General features: G+C 45.9%; 1 protein-coding gene and 1 long non-coding RNA gene across 2 annotated transcripts; one reads left to right on the forward strand and one right to left on the reverse strand.

Annotated features, from left to right (window-relative positions):
- The first annotated feature begins 628 nt into the window (after positions 1-628).
- LOC137853695 (uncharacterized) lies at positions 629-9339 on the forward strand. Its single transcript, XR_011094663.1, has 3 exons — positions 629-2748; positions 2908-3031; positions 8162-9339. It is a non-coding gene; the product is annotated as an uncharacterized lncRNA (long non-coding RNA).
- HNRNPU (heterogeneous nuclear ribonucleoprotein U) lies at positions 5676-19263 on the reverse strand. The gene is made up of 14 exons (XM_068676368.1): positions 18254-19263; positions 17562-17673; positions 17399-17472; positions 14986-15125; positions 13393-13492; positions 12197-12309; positions 11500-11763; positions 11153-11272; positions 10560-10688; positions 10022-10190; positions 9246-9485; positions 8574-8776; positions 7193-7264; positions 5676-6800 (listed from the first exon to the last, which is right to left on the reverse strand). The coding sequence occupies exons 1-14, from the start codon at positions 18984-18986 to the stop codon at positions 6747-6749; spliced, it is 2523 nt and encodes an 840-aa protein (XP_068532469.1). The 5' UTR covers positions 18987-19263; the 3' UTR covers positions 5676-6746.
- Positions 19264-20642: the final 1379 nt, after the last annotated feature.

Here is a 20642-nt window from a genome sequence, read left to right on the forward strand (position 1 = left end):
GCAAAGGATGCACGCAGAGGATGCATCCCCACTCCGTTTTGGGAGCTCTCAGTCCCTGGGAACTGCAAGGCTGTGACAGAAGTGCTGCAAACCACAGCTTTTTATTAAATTGCATACTCCTGCAATTGCAAAGCAGACAAAACGGGGAAGAGTTCTGTTACTGATGCATCAGAAACACTTTCCATCTGCCAGGTGTCTCCAGGAGGATCCCTGTTAGCTGGAGCTCCTCAGATACAGCCACCGTTCAAGGAGGAAACCATTTGCTCCCTTCCCCCACCAACACTCCAGTTGCTTTCAGTGGTGTAGTTCTCGCTGTTCAGTTTTGGAACCAGAGGGGGATGCTTGGACTTAGTGCTTGCTGGGTAGCCTCCTTTCCAAGGCAGTAAGCATGTACAACAGCAAGTTCACTCCTGAAAACACCCAGCGCCTTCAGTTCCTGTAACAGAGTCTGCCGAGAGGAGCTGTTGGAGTCCATCATTTCCCTTTCATGGCTGTTTCTTGAAAAAAAAAGAAAAGAAAAGAAAAGCACTGGCAAACTGCCAAGCCATGAGGCACAGCGATATCCCGGGGCTGAGCCAGCGCCGCCGCTCAGTAACAGCAGCAGCCCCTGGCTGAAGAATGCCCTCTGTCTGCGCCCCCCGGACCCAGCCTATGGCCTCCACGTTCCTCTTGCCGCGCAGGAGATTGCAGGTTTTCCTCAACAAAAAGCCGGGCTGCCCCTGCCCTGGGGGCTCGAGCGCTGGATTTCGCTGCTCCTCTTGGCCTCGATCCTTCAGGGAGAAGGGATCCTGCCACAGCCACGCCGGCTCAAGCACCGGAAGCCTGCGTAGTGCGCAGCGGCCCCGCATCTCGGAAATCCTCCCTCCTCTCTGTGGAAAGGAGCAGGCCCGTTCCTACGAAGACTATGGCTGAAAGATTGTCTTAGGTCTGGAACCCAAATGCTTTTTGTAACACTTAGCTATTGCGTTCTCTGGTGTGTAAGTACTACAGCAGTTTTTGTTACTCTAGCGCAGTCTCCTCCTCTGAGGTCTCCCTGAGCCAGAGGGAAAACACACAAGACATGTCACTTGCACAAGTGGTTTATGGCTAATGTTGATTTTTGAGGTGCTTGACTTCCTGTTTAACAGCTCCGTACCACCCATGGTGATGATGATGTGGCTGCTTGTACAGCAGTGCACAGTAGAGGCTGGGAACCAGGCGCCCTGCAGGAACAGCGCTTACAGTGACTGCCAAGTTAACGTGGGCCAGCAGAGTTCTCGCTGCGAACACAGCATGCCGCAGGCTGGGCTGCATCGGGGGGCACGCGGCCAGCAAATCCACGGGAGCACTCACCCCCAGTACGCCACACTGTGTGCAATGTTGCTGTCCAGCTTTGGCCTCTTGGCTGACGGAGATGCTGAAAAGCTGCGGAGGGTGCTGTGAGGTGGTGGTAGAGCCAGAGTGCATGTCCTCTGGGAAAAAGGTGGGAGGAGTTGGACGAGGTCTGAGGAGGAGCAGGCTACGGGGTGCTATATAAGAAATAACTGCCTAAAATGATCCGCAAGGCAATTGCAAGGATGGATCCAACCCCTCTTGGTAGTGGCAGATGACGTAGAGGGGGCAATGACCACAGACTTGGGAGCTTCGGAGCAGGCGGCTGGACAAAGCCATCAAACATCCCTCCAAGAAGACACTCATTTCCTCTCCCCCCTCCTCTACCACCTTCTTACCATAAAGGCAAAAGTCCTTTTATAACACAAGGGCTTATCTTATCAGCTTGCTCAACAGCCCCACAGAGCTGAAAGTTCAGCAGGGCCCAAACATAGCTCCAGCCTGTGTCACAAAAAAAAAAAAAAAAAAGAATCAAGTCCTTTGTGTGTCTCTCACCTTGTAAACAATTACTGGTACTTGAAGCATCCAGGTACAACTGGGGAATTCTTTCAGGGAGTGCTCAGTACTGCTGAACCTTTTTATTTTAAAACTGCTTCAGGCACCTGCACCATTGCAGAGCCAGTGCTCTCCCTGAGCACCCATCTTCCCCTCTAATGCAAGTCAGTTTGCTGGGAGAAAACCTGAGCAGAGTGCTAGAAGAGTTAATGTAGGTGAATGCGGCAGAAGCTAAGGTTTCATTTAGACCAGACAATGCATACAGGTGTTTTTCTGCCACCTCAGTTATCACAGGTGTCCCAGTAAGCAGCAGCAATAATCTGCTGCTGATTAGGCAGCAGATCCAGCTTCATTATTTTGTGTAAATTGCATCTTCCCTTGACATCACATCATGAAACTTCTCTAAGTGTGAAAAAGTTTGGCCGAGCTCTCTTACCCCTGGTTTCAGTAACTTTCAGGACCAAAATGATTCTGCAAAGGTTGTTTACTAAAACATGAAACGGAACAAAAACAAAAGCTTGCTCTAAGGTTATGCTGGTGCAGAAGGGCCAATGGCAATGAGCCAAGCATTAGAAATTGTACTACAAGTTTTCTACCTTTGCCTTTGCTCTTTCTCCTTTGAAGGTGACAATATGTTAAATGTTTAGCATCTTTTTTTTTTTTTTTTTTTTTTTTTTTAAAGCCACCGCTGAGTTTATGTAGCTATTTACTCCTTGCTGAATTTTCCTGCCCCTCCCAGCACTGGCAGAGAGACGAACTGAGGCGAGTCCCGTACAGACGAACTGCTGGCCAAGTCCTGACTTCAGCTGACTGATTCCCTGCAACTGCCAGCTCCAAAAACGGGAGGAGGCACCTCAGTGTGCACGCACTCCTGCTAGCAAGGTACAGCGAGGCCTCCTTCCCCCTCCACCTAAACGCAGCCACTCTGTCTAGGAGTAGGTGAGCGCTGCATGACCGGGGTGCTGCTCTAACTTCACCACAACGGGTCTGTTAACCCTTGAGTTATAAAGCTGCCCTTCTAAATTTCTGCTTCCCTTGCAGTGGCTTTTTGTGATGACCTACAGCTGTCCCCATCCCCTGCAGTGTTTCAGGCTGTAGTACAGGACTGAGGCGTATGCACACTTCACTTGTGAGTCTCAAATTTGGCTGCTGAACATCTGCAGAGGTATTAAAGCACCTCGCGTCTGTAACTGAGCTCTGTATCTTGGGGCATAGTCTGAAGCTGCACTTCTAGAAAGCATTGGTCTGGTTTTCCTAAAGGTCATGGATAGGGAAACCACATCTTAGAAAATGACTTCACAGGCTATTTACATTAAAAACAGATAGTGTTGTAGTAGGAGGTTTGGACAACCTAGTGGCTTACACCACAGTTTGTTTTTTCTTTTAATCCAAGTGGCATGGGCTGCACTTGGCATTGCCAGAACGCTGGTTGCATCACTCCCACTGTCAGAAAGATTGGGCAGTATTGAGGGAGAAGAGCAATTTCTGACAGTTTTAGCTGACCAGGAATTATTCTGCAATGGGCACCCAAAGGAACTTGTCCAATAGAGGTGCCACGTGCATGGATGATGGCACACACACATGCTCACACCCACAGCACTGCTGAGGACATCCCACACAGCCCAGCAGTGTGACACCAAGAAAGGGCAGCTCCTTACAGCAGAGCCTGCTTCTGAGCACAGGGGTCTCATAAGGCACCTCACAGCAAAAGCCAAACCCCGACGTCCCCCAGGGAAGCGTTTGCAGGCACCTGAGCGCTTTGGGGTGAGCCCAGTATGCACAGAGCCCCAGGGACACAGCCCCTTGCCAACACCAGCCCGTCAGGGAAAGGCCCACCCTTACCCCATGTGTACAGGTACTCCAGGGACTGCTACCAGCTAGGGCTGGAAGACCACAAGCGCTTTGGGTTGCTTTGGACATGGGAACTCCCCAGCCCTGACCTGCCTTCAGCTCAGGCCATCCCAACACAGGGCAGCAGCAGTGCAAGGTGCAGGCAGCTTCACGAGGCCGCTACAGCTGCTAACACGAGCATGGGCAGCACCTCCCAGCGCTGCTGCCACCACCCCAGGGCTGAAGCCCTCCAGCTTTGAACAGCTTTCAGAGCCCCCCTATGCCCCCACCCTACACTACGTGCCGCTAGCATGTGCGGTGCCCCTGCCAGCAGCACAGCTGCCGTGATCCAGGCGCTCTGCCTCACGTAAACAAGTCCTTATAAGCTGCAAGAAGTTGCTCAATGTGACAGATGGCCCCAGCCTCCCATCTTGACAACATACAGCTGGGCTTGCCTTGCATTTGTGTAGCCACTAGCTTTCCCTTTTTTAACCCGCAATTACTTTAATATTAGTGACTGCCTCAGTAACAAGCCCTTTTCACACTAAAATAAATCCCTTTCATTTGAGTAAGTGGAGCTAAGGTAACTTGAAGGCTTTTTCCTTCAGGGATGAACCCAGGCTGAGCAAAGCCTTACCAAGTGAGGCTCTGATCTATAGTGATAAAGTGTTTGGACTTTCTGAATTAAATGTACCTCCATGATGCTTAATGTTGGAATGGCTTGGTTTCTGCAACTCAGAGCCCAGACAGCACATACTGCTGAACAACTTGAGGCATCTTTTCCTCACACAGGAGTATTACTACATACTCCTATGGCCTTTGTGTAACTCTTAAAGCCCTTCCTCAGTTGTGGCATTATTAACACCGTATGTTGAATAGAAAACAAAACATCCCAGACTTTTGAATTAAAATACAAACTTTACAAGCACATAGTAAGCGTAGGCTCTTATATTTAAGACTATATAATTCTATAGAGTACCAAAATAAGCAAAGGATCAGCACTCCATACAAAGTGTTAGGTTCTTAGGAGGAAGGCAGAGGGGACATGGAATTTAATTACACTAATGTTGTTTTTGTCTAAAGAAAATTCCATTTCAGCAAAAACAGAGTTGGGTTTATATTTCCCATACTTCTAGTTCATTAAATAATGCTTCTTTAAAGACAACTTACATTTTTCTTGTTCAAAGTAAAGGGATGATTTAAAGCAGTATTAACAAGGAGGTGGTGCTGTTAATGTTTAATGTCAATATGCAATGTCATCTGCTATAAAGGCTAGAAGAGCAACACAACTTTATCTGTACTTCCAAAGACTATAAGAAATCGACTAACATTGGAGGAAAGTTTCAAGCACACTACACTGCCTCTAGGTCTATGCTGCTGCTGGTAAGCCTCTGCTAGTCTGTACACTGCCAGTACAACTCGGCACAGCACTCCCACCTCCCCGCTGCTGGCAGTAATGCCTTCACACGTATACTGTCAGTCCAATTCACAACTGTTACGTCCCTTCCCTGGTGCTAGGATGCAAGTAAATCATTAGCTAACATTGCCACTACAGCATTACAAAAGCGCAAGTCTGAGCAAAGTAGCAGTTAAAACAAATTGAAGCGCTCTGTTCCAGCTCCGGGTTTCGTTCTGTGACAACCCTCCTTCTGTCCTATTCCCGGGGTGGTTTCTTCCCCCACTCCTCCCCTGGCTTCTATTTTACAATAAATAGATTTAAGTGGATTTACATGATGCAAGTGCAACTCAAAAGACTTTTGCCCTACACACATAACCATGTTAAATTGTGAGATTATACATGTGATACATCTCTAACAGAGCAACCACCGGTTTAGATTTGTAAAGAAACACAAGTTATTTCAGCATGTACACAGTAATGAGTTTAGAACTGTCCAACATCAGCACTTCCATACATTCTCTTCCTCTTTATAGCCTTAAAGGGATTTTAGACCTTGATGGCGACAATCCCAAAACAAGAGTAAAATGAATTTATTTTATTGCAAACAAACGTCTAGAGTTAAATTTCTCCACCCACTTTCTTTAAAGAGAAAAAGGAATCAGCAGGCTACGGAGATACACCCATTTGAGAATTGACATGATTAAAAATTAGATATAAAATGGGTGACTCACAGTTTCATTAGCTTACAAAATGGTGGAGTAACTACTACAAGCACACTAGGTATACAGTATTTTGTGGGGAAAGTTATACAGACACACAGCTAACTTCATATAGATCCCATTAGACAACTGGATTTACAACAAGTTTTGTTTAATAAGAAATGGGCAAAGCCAGCTTCTTTTCAGAATCAAAATGCAGAACAAATGGAAAAGAAATTATGGTGGTGTACCTTCACAAGTTTGAGCCTCCACAAGTAATGCAACCAAAGTTTTACAACTTTAAGAGCTTCTACATACACTCCACCTTCCCTATTTAGCTCCAGGTTTCCTCTTTGCCCCCAAAATCTTATTGAGCTCCAAGTGTTACAAAAGAAGTCCTAGTTATTGCCAGAAACTTTTACCTCCCCCTCCTCCCCTCCCCACCCCAAAGCTGTATAGAGAGGATGGAGTGTAATACGGAGCTTTACAGTATCTCATGGCATTCGTGAGGGCTGCTCAGGAGCCTCCACACGAATCTGGTTGCTAACATTTCGATCGTATTGTGACATGACTCACGACTGTTTCTTAGAAATTGGGGAATGGGGAAAAAGGAGAAAATTCTTTAATAAAAAGACACCAGGTACAAAGCAACGTTTTACTTTTGTTGTGGTAAAAAAAAAAGTCACATTTTACAGATAAAATGTAGAACCCTGAAATACTGACACATTCTCTTATCGTGCACAATGCTGAGGTTCTCTTACGAATCACTTTAAAACTGCAATTAAAAATGTACAAAAAAAGAAAAGAAAAAAATCAACCCACAAAGCTTCTAAAAAAGGAACCCGCAGGCACTTCCTCTTGTGGAATGTTTAAAAAGTTAGCCTACTAAAGAAAACAGTCGACTTCTTGTGAAGGTTTTGGAGAAATATGTATCAGTTCATTTATTTGGGTATTCAATAGTATCCTTGGTGATAATGCTGACTCCATGGCTTCTGACCCCAGAATTGCTGCAATAAACGGATAAATAGTTAAAATTAACTTAGCTCCTTACAGAAGGAACATCTTTAACAAACATGCAGTCCTCCTGATTCAAGTCCTCCCAAACAACAGCGAATTCCTGAAGAACTGAAGACAGTTAAGTTCACTTCACAGTAGCAACATGAAGCCAAATACTTCATACCATTAAGACCAATAAGCCATGGCTGATATTTGATACATCAAGACAGATTAAGCTTTGCAGAGAAAACTATTTATAGCAATATTACCTGGCATTAGAAGATTATGCTATCCAGTTCTGATTACACATCTACTTCTGATTCTTCTAATTATTTCAGACAGCATTTTCAAACACTCAATTAACAATCAGCGAAAAGGAACAAGTTTAGTTGTTATTACTTACACCCTGCTGCCACTGGTTGTAGCCCTGAGATTGGTTTTTGTAGCCACGATTATTTCCCCTTCCTCTGAAGTTCTGAAAGAGGACAACAGTTTTGAACTACTACATCTGTGGAGATTTTTATTTTTTTATTATTATTATTATTATTATTATTTTTTTTTTTTTTAGAAATACACCACTACCAAGTCTTTCTATTGCCACTAGAAGATCACATATCATACAGCATCTTCCAAACACAAGGGATCAAGTCTCGGTTAAAGGATTAAAATAAAAACAATGCCAAAAGCCTCCTCCAAGCAACTGATTTTTAAAACATGGGTCAAAACCACTAAAACTAATACGCTAGCTCAAACTATTGTTCCCAGTGGTCTGGAAAGCTGGCTAATCCAGTTTTGACTCACCCTATTTCCAGCTGCTAAACTGCACCAGGACAACTAAAAATACTAGAGCTTGCCTATTTTTAGTTAGGAAAGGCTGTCGTAGTTACAAGGATGTTATCTGATCAGACAAAAGGATACGGCTCATACAACTGGAAATAGTTCATCCACAAAACTTTAGATAAAACACAGCATTTCCCCTGTTTGTCAGCATTAGACAAACCTAATCCATGTTTACTAGCTTGGGCTCCATCTGCTGGCTCTTCAGTAATCAAAATTATGTTTTCAAATACTTTCACTGATATTCCATCAGTTAAGACCGAGGCTGGCATGTCTTTAATTGGTGTTTGACATCAGACAGCAAAACAGACCCTCTCCAGGGCTATTTTCAGAAAGTTCTAAATGCTCCTTGCTTTTCTTTCTACTTGAAGACACACCTTGACCCTAGGGCCAAACAAGGGTTATTGCTATTGGGGGTCAGGTGGGGACTTGTAGGGGAGGGAATAGGCAGTAATAAAACATACCAAGTTTCATGCACAATGTGAAGTTACAGAAATACCTTTTTTTTTTTTTTAACCTACTCATTCTTAAATAGGTATTTGCACACCTTGCGTAGTGGAACAAGCCGTGCCTAGTTCCAGCTCAACTGAAGGTGCGGAACTAAACCAGACCTGAGTGTTTGCATCCTACATCAACTGCAAGAGGCAACTCTCACCTGTCAGAGCACCCAGATCCAGGGACTGCTAAATGGAACCCAAGCCCTAAAAACGTTCAGCTTAACAGAACTCAGGTAAAGTCTTACCAGGAAACCACTGCATCCATGTTAGAGTTTCTTAGACAATGTTTAGAGCTCTAGGCATGTGCACAAAACTAGAAGCCAGACCTTTTACTGTGGAATTAGCGTACCACAACCACCAGGTCTGCCACAATTCACAGCTACCAAGTCTTTCACACAGCGGTGTCCACAGCACTGCCCACTGACTGTTAAGCACTCCCCAAAGCATTACCTGGTTGTAGTTTCCCCTGTTGGGCATTCCTCCTCTGTTATAGTTCCCTCTGTTTGAGTAGCCACCTCTGCTTGGAAAGACAGGGCCACGAGGATACGGGTAGCCAATTGCACCGCTGCTGCCACCGCCGCCGCCACCACCTCCACCACCTCGCTGAGGCATGTTGCCTCCCCTCCGGTTGTATCCACCACGATTGCCAGGGACTGCAGGGAGAAAGGCACTCACATCAAGTCACTGTTAGGTCTTCAGTGTTTCTTATGGGAAGATCATTGTTCAAAGCAAGAACACAACCACGTTATAGAAATATGTAGCCAAGTTCAGAACAAAGACTTCAATGCAAAGATTTCAAGTCGAGCTTGGTCATAGTAAAGAAATATGAGCATGTAAAACCCCTCTAATAGGGTCTCATGCACGAGCAAACACCAAACCTACAACAGAGACTTGGACATTGTGTCTCAAACCACATGAATAGCATTAGAAGTGAGGACCATCATCAAAATCCTGGATGAAGTTGTAAAACTAACTTTGCACTACATGTCAGGGTATTAAAAACTTCCTGGAGTTGAGATCAAGCTTACCACCACGCAGTAACTGCAAATGAAGTACTGCACAACAGGTTTTTTGCACAGCAGGTACCATCTCCAGAATTTACAGGCTTATTTCTAGGCTCACCTCCTCCTCTGAAGTTGCCACGCATGTTGAATCCTCCACGTCCCCTCTGACCTCTATTAAACTGATTTTTATTGCTCTTCTTGTTTTTCTTTGAGCCAGTGTTCTGTTTCTTTTCTGGCGGAAGAGATTTCTTACTTTCTTCTTTATATTGTTCCAAGAGCTTCTGAGCTTCTTCTTTTTGCAACTCTACATAGATTATTTCATCAAAACATTCTGCTACCTCTGGCAGTGTGAAGTTCCCTATAATTGCAAAAACACTGAGTATTCAGCATCTCCATTCAGCTACAATTCAAGCCGTATTTAACCACCTTTCTCCCATCCTGCCTCCCACCCCCTGCATTCCCTCAGCATAGGGACAAGATTAAGTAATTTGAGCATTTTAGGTATGTAAGAGTGACAAAAGAAATAAACGGGTCTCCATGGAGTTGCCAGTACTGTTCCAAACCTTGAAAGCATTCTGCCTATATCTTTTTTTTTTTCTTTTATAAGCCTCCACTCAGAACACCAGTTTCTGCCAAATATGTCACTTAAATAGGGCACTTTATGCCAAGACAGCTTTGTGCATCTGCATGAAGCATATCAGCATAAATGAGTAGTGTTAAGGACTGCAGCAGAGGGAACACAATATAGTGTTGTCCTACAAGTTACAGTAGTCTTCCAGTTTTGTTTAAAGTACAACTGTTTAAGATAACGTGAATTTTTAGATTTCAGGTTTACTTAATCCTTTAAGCAGATACTCAGCATCCTAAAACACAGTATAGGATTATGTTCCATGCCTTTCATTTTGAGAACTGCATGCTCTGGAAGATCTTTTCCCTCCACCTCTGCCTTCTTTTGTGTTCTTTGCTTGTAGTCTTCATCTTTTGGGCAAACAACAACTGCTTTGCGCTGGAAGCCTGCAAACAGGCACATTTTTCTCCTCTGCGCAGCTGCAGACACATTTGTCTGAAAAAAATGCAGTAACTTACTACACGTAGCTGTCATTGTAAGAGTTAAGGAAGTCAACTTATGGTGTATAGACTTCACCTCTACAAGAGCTTGCAATGAAGTTTACATATAACTGGACATAAAGATGCTGCATAATGCAAAGTTACGAGTTCATATCCAAGTGTTACAACACTATGCCTCCCACATCCCATAAATCCAGAGAAGTTCAGACAAGCATTTGTAGCAGTATCACAACTGTGCCCCCGGAACCAATATTACATCAATTAAGTGCAACAACTGCCATTACAACGTAACTTTAATCCCATTTAATTACTACACTAGAGCCTATAACAGAATTCCAGAACAATTTTTTAGTGAAGCTTCTACCTGATCCAAAATGAAATTCCGCTTCTTACGAGCTGCAATCTCAATGAACTTTCCAAGACACTGCGGAGCTCTCTGCAGCAGTGTGTTAAGTTTCCCGGTGTCTGCCATCTGACGCTTAAAACCTGCAACCTACAGAGATTTCCCAGAGTTAGATTAGTCCTTCTATGCATGGTTCACATGGTTTTACTCACTGCTCTTCTGATTTGGCCTCAAAGGTTATTAAGGCCACAGCCACAAACTCATAACTGAAATTCCCAAAGCCTTCATAAGCTGTACAGCTTTATAAAGAATCTAGGTGAATCAATGCAGCTGAATCTAACGTATACTCATTACATTCAAAAAGCTGCATGTTCTGAGGACAATAACAAATAAATGCAAATACTTAAACTTTTTATACAGTACAACAATAGAAAGCCTTCAGAATCCTGCTGAGAAGTAGCTCAGCAAGACAGTAGACTTAGTGGTTACTAGCAGTCACAAGCATCTGTTTCTTTTATTTCTTACATCCAAGAGAATCCCCTGGCAGCCAAAGACCTTGGATTGACTGCCAGCCTTTAACATATCAACATACAGAAGGTTGTACTATCACTTACCATCATTTTGTCCATAATAGTATTTGTCCCAAGAATGTTGTATTTCCCAGGATTTGCTGCTGCATGTTTAGTAACCCATGTAGTCTTGCCAGCTCCAGGCAAGCCAATCATCATCACCACCTATTACGACAGGTTCTATATTTGAGATACTAGTTCACAGATCTTTAATATGCAACTAAGACTAGAAGTGTAATGGAAATTGAGAATGGGGAAGAGATAGTCATGGGATACACCAAGTATTAAAGTATCCAAGCAAAAAGGGAAAATTTCTATTATAGTACATATAGTACTCCACCACTTCTGCTCATCTCTGCCTCAACAACTTGGAAATAAAACAAGAAACTTACCTCACAATCTTTCTTTTGCTCAGGCCCCTTTGGTCCTCGGACCCTGTCCTCCAGGGGGACCTTCTGGATGAAGGTGTACTCTTCAGGTACAGGAAAGTAAGGTTCTTCCTTCTGACCAAAGTTGAACTCAACTGCACAGTTATGGCAGAGAACATGTGGGAAGAGTGGGCGCCCATCAAGAGCTTCCTTACTGATTTTGAATGCAACTCCGAGCTCTTGTCCATTCTTGGAATATGAGAGTTCCACTTCATCACCATCAAAGTTCTGTTTTGCAGACAAAGCATTAGTTTGCACAAAGACACCAACCTTGTGTTGTACAAGCCACATTAGTCATTTCACTATACTAGTTGCATTAACTTAACTTGCATAACCACTTATATCATGAAGTAAATCCTTAAAGGCTTTCTCTCAAACTGGTCAAATCGATCACGATCTCTTATATTGATCATTTCCTCTTAAATTGGTTTTAGTATCTGAGTATTTAAAGCCTTAGAAGACATTGCCTGTGAGTGTGAAAACAATTGAGAGCAGCAACTGGTTTTTATACATTTTAAATACATGCTATTTCTACCTCCTCCCTATGTTAAGCAACTTGTCTTGCTCCATGTTTTTGGGGATTTCATTTACTGCTTCCCACAAAGCAGCCTGAAAATGCAAGGATGTTTTTCCTCAAGAGAAAATTTAAGAGAAAACTTACAGCAAAACATCCAATCACATCATTTTCATCAAACTTCTCACCAAAGTCTTCAGTCTCACAATTGCATGTCTTTATTCCTTTTAGAGAATATCCATAAGAAAACTCTTCTTCACCTGAAGAAGAAATTTAAACTTATTAACATGCATTTTTACCTAGCTGTTTAGAAATGCAGTCACTTTACAGCTACTTAAATGAACTGTTTTTCAGGATGCTTTAATTGATGCTAAAACAAGCTATGACCCCCCAGAAGAGCTACAGCTTATTCTTGCATTTAAGTACTCAACACACTCAATTTGAGATTGAACAGCAGCATTTCCCCCACCCTTGTCTTAAGAGCCTTATGCTACTGGTTCCACATTCACATTGACATAAAGTTGAAACACTAAAGACACGAGTAAGTATTTTTAAACTCTGAAGACCTGTTTATGCACCAGTATACCTGTAATGCAGCTGGTCACAAAGGCTTTCTGAATTAAGTCTCCAGTAGCACTTACCCCTCCCCATTTTAAAGGGAGTTTAGTAGACATTCAGCCTATGGGACAGCTGAGGATGAATGAAGCTGCAAGGAACAAGCTAACAGCAAATGTCAAACACAAGAACTCAGGTGGAACTTAAGTACTTCAGTAACTAGAAAGCTGCTGCTAGGAGAATATCCCTACTCATATGTGCTTCCCACAGACATATCTCAGCAGCAGGTATTAGTTAAAATACCATAATTATCTGTTCCCATTTATCTAATTAAGTTGTTCATTGTTCTAGCTACTTTTAGAAATGAGAATTCTTCCCTTGCTTTGAAAGAATGATAATGTTATCATGTAGCCTTATACATCTTTCTTTTTTTAAAAAAAGCAGAAAATCATCTTCCTATTTATGACATTACATGAAAAGGAGATGCTTAACCTTGTCAAGTCTCCAGGAAGGTTCTCCACAACCCACACTTGACCACCGAAAGAATTAACTCAAATCATACCCTCCTGTATAAGCCTGAATACTTAACCTTGTTTGGTCCTGGTAATAAACTTTCTCCCACAACACTCAGAACGATCCAAACTGAGACCACTTTTCAGAACACATCGATTAAGATCACTAAGCTTTTCCTACCCAGTTAAGGGTAAAAAAAAAAAAAAAAAAAAAAAAGACTACAGATTTCAACCACATACACAATACAGAGAAGTAACCAAATGTTTAAGTCTTACCCAGCAACATTCCGCTTGTGTTCAGTGACCAGCCAACTCGCACTTCATGTATGTCAATGTCTTTTGTATACAGGTGTTTAACAGGGATCTTTTCTGTAACCTATTTTTAAATTATTCATTAAGAAAGTTAATGCACAGTACTTTTTAAAAACGCCAATAAAATGGAAACAATGCAAACATCCAAAAGCTTTATACTTTGGTTAAATCTTGGCCTAGTCTGAATAAACATCTACAAAAATGTAAGATATGCCAAGTCTGTGAGAACACAAACCAATTGCTCAATACTCCCATCTCTTGCCTGATGGAGATGCAAGATAACATGTATACCTTCGGAGATCTTACTCATAGCAGTCCCTCTTAGTGGCCAAAAACCTCAATCCTTGACACTATTAAAACTGCAGTCTACAAAAAATTCTTAATGTAATTTAGAAGAACAAAAGGCCAGAACTTTGGGATTAACAGTAAATTACTTTGCCAATACAGTGTGGTATTAGATGAAAACAGTTTTCTAGATAGATATGGAAAAATATTACACTCATCCCTTTCCACAGCAAACAGAGCTATCGGGCAAGTTGCCAGCTTCCAAACAACATAACTGGAATCAAGCTTTTTTTTTTTTTAAATAGATTTCACCAAATAGAGTGGAAAAACTGACCACTATCCCACCAGTTTCCATGAGTACTTGAGTCAGGTAACCAAGGTGAAACCTTAACCAAGCTTATTTAGAAGTGAACAGGGCAATAGACAGTGACATCAGTTACACTTCATTGTCCTTCCAAAGTTATAAGCACCAACAGGCACAGAAATCTCTCAATGCAATAGCGCAGAGAATGGGATCACTACCCCGTCCTCACGGTAGCAGTTGGGTTTGCAAGTACTGGAGGAAGAGAACAGAGTAAGCGTGTGTACACACATCATACACAAGCAAGGCTTTAACATCACTAAAAACCCAAATCAAGGTTTGTGCATCCTGCTTTTCTTCCCTTACCAGGTTGGAGAAATCTGTTTATTGCAAGGCTGGAAGCTTTTCCATTCTTACCCTTGAAGGGAACTCTTGCTCTCTAAGCTGAAATGCCCAGCTAAATACTCACATTCATTGTGTACACAACCCAGAATCATATGGGTTGGAAGGAACCTCTGGAGGTCAGCTATCCAACTTCCTGGTGTAAGTGGTGCTTTGTAGGTGCTTTTTTTTTTTTTTTTGGTTAAATCCAAGTTTTCTGTGATCTTCAGAAAACATAAGCAAACGTCTGACTTGTGTCTTAAGTCTTTAAGTTCTAATGCATAAAGTGCAAAGTGAAATTCTTGGTTCGAAACTAAAACCAGAAGTTACACATTCGGGTCAAGCACAGCTTTTTTTTTTTTTTAAAGGAAGTCCTTTGAACAAGGAAGCAGTTTCGCTAATTAAGTCATCTTCTATTGAGAACCATTTCACAGACTCATGACAGAACGATTTCAGAAAGCTCTTAAGCTCTCTTTACCTGAATTAGTTCCAACTAAGTAAAAAGAGGACTGAAAGAATGGCAAGTATAAACAGTGTTATTATATTTAACTACTTAAAACAGTCTCCCACAAAACATCAGTCTAACTCACCTTCATCTCAAAGCAGACTTTGCCTTTAGAAACTCCATAGGAGGCTCTCCCACCAGCCCAAAGGAAAGCAAAGCTTTCCATGGTCAGTGAGGAAGCACTAAACCGGTCTCTTGAGATTTTAAAATGCAGGTCACAGTTATCTGTTAACAAAAATCATAGTTTATTAATAAAAATAAAGCAGAACTCTCAAATTTTATGCATTAAGGGGGATTTCAGCTTTCACAAGTATAAGCCTCCACTTATTTTAAGACAAATAGCTGGCATTTGGCAACTGTTCACCATCTTTCAGGAAAAGAAATGAATACACGCCTAAAGCTGCAGCCTGAAGCTCAGCCAAAACCCCGGGGAAACCTAACTAACAACAGATTTGATTTTGAAGGTACTACCATGCTCTGTCACCAAATTCCCACTATTTTGTCTTTGCTCCTTGAGTGGTTTGCTAGGCACGGTTTTGTCAAGTCTTATCCCTCATACCCAAACCTAAGGGCAGCTATGTAGGTAAGTACAAACACAAGTATTTTTCTTTAAAGTACTGAAAGCAGCACCATCTTTGGTGAATACAGTCCTTTAGCAAGTCCAATTAGATTAAGTCAATTAGAATAAAGTCAGTTCAATCAAGTGCCAATAGGTTAAGCATGCAGAATGTGGTAATAGAACGTTTCACTCAGGAAGTGTGATCTGCAATATGAATTCACCCATCATTCTAAGAGAACCCCAGGAACCTTACACAGAACCTTTGTTGTATGGGTATCTTCAAAGCTGGAGCACCACCAAGTTTCTCATGTCCTAGTAGCTTTCAAAAAGTGACAGTGCAAAACAGTCACATGAGGTGTGAGACATGGCCTTGAATGCCATAGAGCAAGGAATCCACAGAATGAACTCCAAACCTATTTGATATTTATAAGAAAGGTGCAAAATCAGGAAGCAGAGACTATCTTCTGCCCTAGTATCTGCATGGTGCCCGAGCACATGCACTAAAATGCAGTCTTCCCGGTATTACTGGTAATTCTCATGCACAAGATCTTGTTTTGTTTGCATGAAGCCATCTCTGGTTACAGCTACCATGTTTGTGACTCAAGTGTTCTCATTAATACGTTTTTGTGTTTTGTAGCACTAATTTGTTGCATGAAAACCAAACAAAAGGAATATACAGTAGAAACCTCGCTCTGTAGGTTAATTTTAGAGCAGCAAATGGGAATCAAGTAATAGCCTTCTTATGTGACAGGTAAAAAAAGCACTTGAGAGCACTAAACCTCTTATATCTGGCCTGTTACAGTCCAGTAGAAGGGAGCCAAACTGCTACACAATTCAGTCTTGAAGACGTGGTTGATTCTGTGCTCCAGACAACCTGTCAACGCTTTTAAAATACAGTTCATCCAGTAACAAAGTTTTCTGCTAGGAATAATAATCTAATAATCAGAAGTAGCTACTAGTCAATTATTGGAAGAATTACGAACTCCCACAGAGATTGCTACTCACCCAGTCTGCAGCTAGAAGGTTGAAATTTAGTTAACAGAATGTCAAGGCTGGCATATACGTGGCTGTAAACTCATGCATCCTTGAATTTCTCAGGAGGAAAAAAACTACTAGGAAACATGCCATGCCAAATAAAGCCAAAGCTTAGAGGTTCTCTTCCACGGCATTTTAAGCCCATGAGTTAACACATTACCTGGGTTTAATTCTGTAATAGTTCCTTATACTTACCCTCAAGAATACAAACGTTTGTCCTGGTCACAGACTGTTAATGTTGCTACTATCGTGATATACTGCCTTAAAACCCTCTTATTGGTATCTTTTTTGTCAATCTGTGTTCTCTGGACCAATTCTCTCTGGCACCCATTTAAACAGATCACTTCTACACCAGTCTCAACACTTGGATTGCAAAAATAGTCTTTTTTATTCCTGAAGGCCTAAGTCATTTGATTAATTTATCAGAAAAAAAATAAAAACAAGTGTTTATTTATTGCTGAGAAATAAGCAGGGCCTCAGCAAACTATGCAGGAAGCTTCCTCTACAGGTTTTACTACTCTAACTATGTATCACTGGTTCTTTGACTTCCCGAAGTGAGTATTTCATGTGCCAGAGAATGCTTCTCACACTGTTGAGTGTGATCTATGCTCACTCTACACTCAACCAACTTAGTTTGTAGGCTAGCTTGGTGTTCCAGTCAAGATTTCTTCAGGAAATTGTATGATGCCACAGGTTTTGTGGAGAAACCTCAACTTACTGCTGTTACTATGAAGACCCACGTGTCCTTTTGTTGTTTTGGATGCTGAGAAGCAGTGAAAACACATTTCTATGTTACTTGGCAATTCAAGTTGAACACATTTGCCCTGCGTTTCACAAAGTGCAGTTTTAAGACTGCAAGCCTAACCCTTATCTCTGCGGACAGAAGGGAAGCGCGGCTACTCACAAGTATCAAGACAAACGACCGTGTCGTCGAAATGCTCATCCTCCTCTTCCACAGGTGGCTGAGGGGACTTGGCCCTGAACAAAGGGAAGGAAGGTTAGAGGGGGCGGGTTTCCGTAGGGTGAGCGCGGGTTGCCCCCCCCGGCCCCCCAGCCCCTCCCGTTACCTGCTGTACTTGTTCTCCTCGATGTACTCGAAGTACCCGCGCCCATGGTCCTCCCGCGGCCTCTTCACGCCCCTCTTCTTCTCCCCGGGCTTCTGCTCCGCCTTGCCCTCTCCTGCGGGGACGCGCGGCCGTCAGGCAGGCACACACCGGGCCCCTCTCAGGGGGACAAAGCCGCGGGAGGCGCCCCCCCCCCTCCCTCCCCCCCCGTGCCGTGCCCGCCGCCGGGCGCGCGCACAGGAGGCCGCTCCCTCCCCCCCCTCCCTCCTCCCCCGCCCCCGCCCCCCCCCCGCGGCGCCATCGTGCCCGCGCGCGCCTCCTCCCGGCGGGCGGGGGCAGGGCGCGAGCCCCGCGCGCGCGGGGCCTCCCCCCCCTCCCCTCCTCCCGCCCCCATTGTACCCGGCCTCCCCGCCGCCATCCCGTGCGGCGCCCCGGCCGGAAGTGACGTCAGGCCGCCGAGCGGCACAATACAGCGCGCCCCAGCGGCCCCGCCGCCTCCCCTCCCCCCCTCCATCCCCTCAGGCTCCGCCCCCTCCCAACGGCCCCTCCAGGACCCCCCCCCCCCCGCGGGCTGAGGGGGGGGGGCACCACGCGCCCGCCTCGCGCGCCCCGGAAGCCGCCCCCCCCCCCCCCCCCCCCCCATCCCGTGAGGCGGGGGGTTAACGGCCGCCCCCCCCTCACCCACACGCACTCACCCCCGGCGCCCTGAGCCCCCGGGCGGCCGCCGCCGCCGCCGCCTTCCGCTTTCTTCTGCTGCTGCTGCTGCTGCTTGGCGGGGCCCGCCGCGCCCGCCGCTGGGGGGCCCGAGGCGCCGGCAGCGCCGCTCTTGGCCGCGGGCTCCTTGGCGGCGCCGCGCGGCGGGAGGAGCGGCGGGGGCTGCTGCTGGGGCTGCTGCTGGGGCTGCGCCTGCTGCTCGCCGTGCCCGTTGGCGTCGCCGGCCGCGGCCTCCTCGTCGTCGGCCAGCTCGTCCTCGCCCTCCTGGAAGCCCTGGTCGTCGCCGTTCTCGTCCTCCTCCTCCTCCTCTTCCTCCTCCTCGCCGCCCGCCTCCTCCTCCATCGGGCCGCCCCCGGCCCCCGCCCGCTCGCCGTTCTCCTCGCCCAGCTCCATGGCGTCGCCATCGGCCGCCTCCAGCCCTTCCTCGTCGTCGTCCTCCGCCGCGGAGGCCGCGGCCTGGTCGGGGCCTCCCGCCTGGCGGAGCTGCGCGGCGCCGCCGCCGCTCTCGGCCGCCTCCCCCTCCATGCTGCCGTTGCCAGGCTCGGCCGCGCTGCTGGCGGGGCCTCCCCCGCCGGCCTCCTCCTGGTCCAGCGCGGCCTGGAGCCGCTCCATCAGGTCGGCCTTGAGGCCCTTGTCGGAGAGGCGCCGCTTTTTCAGCTCCTCCTTCAGCTCCGACACCTTCAGCTTCTTCACGTTCACGGGCGAGCAGCTCATGGCGGCGGCGGCGGCGGCTCGGTCCCTGGGCGGCGCGCGGGCGGCTCTGGGCTCGGGCAGGCGGGCTGGGGCTGGGGCTGGGGCTGGCGGCGGCTGCAGCAGCGGCTGGGAGCCGAGGCCCCGGCGGCGGGCGGCGGCGGCGGTGGGTGGGTGGCGCGGCTGGGCTGCTGCGTGCGGCTGCGGCAGCTGCAGAGCGGACCCGCCTGGCGCCAAATCCTTTCACCGAGCTCGCGAGGGAGACGCGCCTCGCGGGGCCGAGCACGCAGCACTGCCCGCCCCGCCCCCGCGCACGTCGGCCCTGCCCCCCCCCTCCCCTCCCTCTCCTCCCTCCCCTCCCCCTACCCCGCTACCGTAACGGCCGCCCGCGCGCGCGCCCCTACCGTAATTACCCGCCCGCGCGCAGCCGCGCCATGTTGCCCCCCCCCAGCCCGGTTACAGCGGGGAGCGGCGCTCGTTCAGGCGGTTGCATAAGGGCAGGAGGCACGCACGGGTCTGAGCATAGCTACACCGAGCTGCCCCGCAAGCCGCGGGGCTGACAAAGGTGTTTCCAGCGCCTTAACTCGCCGCCACACGGGAAGCGCCAGGCAGCGCAGCGCTGATCAGAGAACCGACTGCAGCCACACTGCTCGGCTTCTCCCGGCTGTCCCTCCGCCTTGGGCCTTCTGGGCCCAATCGAAGCTGTCCAGCGGTTGAATTTTTACACTTTCGCCAAAAGTTACTCGAAAAGAAACACTACAGAGCACTGGAGATGAGCAGAAAGGCACCACTGAGAGACAGTTCTGCTTCTTTAGGGAACCTGAACAAAAAGCTGACTTTCACTCACATAAGTTTAAAAAACAAAACAAACAAAGAAAAAAAGCAGGCCAAGCAACTAACAGATAAGTATAAAGTACTTAAGGTGTGGAGTTGCCTTGTATAGGAACACGTCACGTGCCCTTCTGAACCAGAACAAATCACATTTACCTGCAGCCAGCGGAAGGGAGGAGAGACGAGGAAGTCTCTGTTTAAAGGTAAGTGCTCTTCTACACACACACACTGCTCTGTCTTCAGTCAGGCTGGATGCCTTTGGAGGAAACCTGGCTCACTTTGCAAGGCTAGCTCAACCCATCACTACACAGAGTCTTGCTGGAACAGAGACAGGAAGAGTTCCCTCATGCAGTATGTCCAGATTATGAAATTTTCCCTTAGTATGAAGGCAAGCTGGTGATTTTATCTCAATCTACTAGCTCAGAGTCATCTAAGTAGAGAAAGAAAAGGGTAAGAGTGCACGAGTACCACAAAAAGGTCAGTCTAGCCGCACAGATACAAGTCATTACCTTTCTTCACAAAAGAGCTATCTAAACTAGTCTGCTGAGGTACTATTGATACTGCTGTTCTGCGAAGGTGGGAACATAACCAGGGTTTATCTCGTTAATATTGCAAGATGACTTATAGCCAAAGCTTATCCAAAACTGCATTAATTTAGATGCCATCTGCCCGTCCAACCTGTATGTTTGTTTTATAGATGTAAAAATTTTACACAGAACATACAACACTAAGTCTTTATGACATTTTATCTCAATCTCTGAGCCCTACATTGAAACCTTGATCTGGCACGGATCACATGTTGAGCCATGTTTCTAGAAGAGCTTCGTTGAACTAAGCTGATAATCCCCC

The sequence above is a fragment of the Anas acuta genome, chromosome 3, assembly GCF_963932015.1.
Source record: "Anas acuta chromosome 3, bAnaAcu1.1, whole genome shotgun sequence".
Classification (NCBI taxonomy): domain Eukaryota; kingdom Metazoa; phylum Chordata; class Aves; order Anseriformes; family Anatidae; genus Anas; species Anas acuta.

Excerpts from the sequence above, each read along its gene's own strand:
- HNRNPU (XM_068676368.1), bottom strand. The coding sequence starts at position 18,986 with ATGAGCTGCTCGCCCGTGAACGTGAAGAAGCTGAAGGTGTCGGAGCTG. Across the intron at positions 9,486-10,021 it reads TGCAGTTCTCAAAATGAAAG|GGAACTTCACACTGCCAGAG; the intron begins GCATGGAACATA and ends TTGCAATTATAG. Across the intron at positions 8,777-9,245 it reads TGGCAACTTCAGAGGAGGAG|TCCCTGGCAATCGTGGTGGA; the intron begins GTGAGCCTAGAA and ends TTCTCCCTGCAG.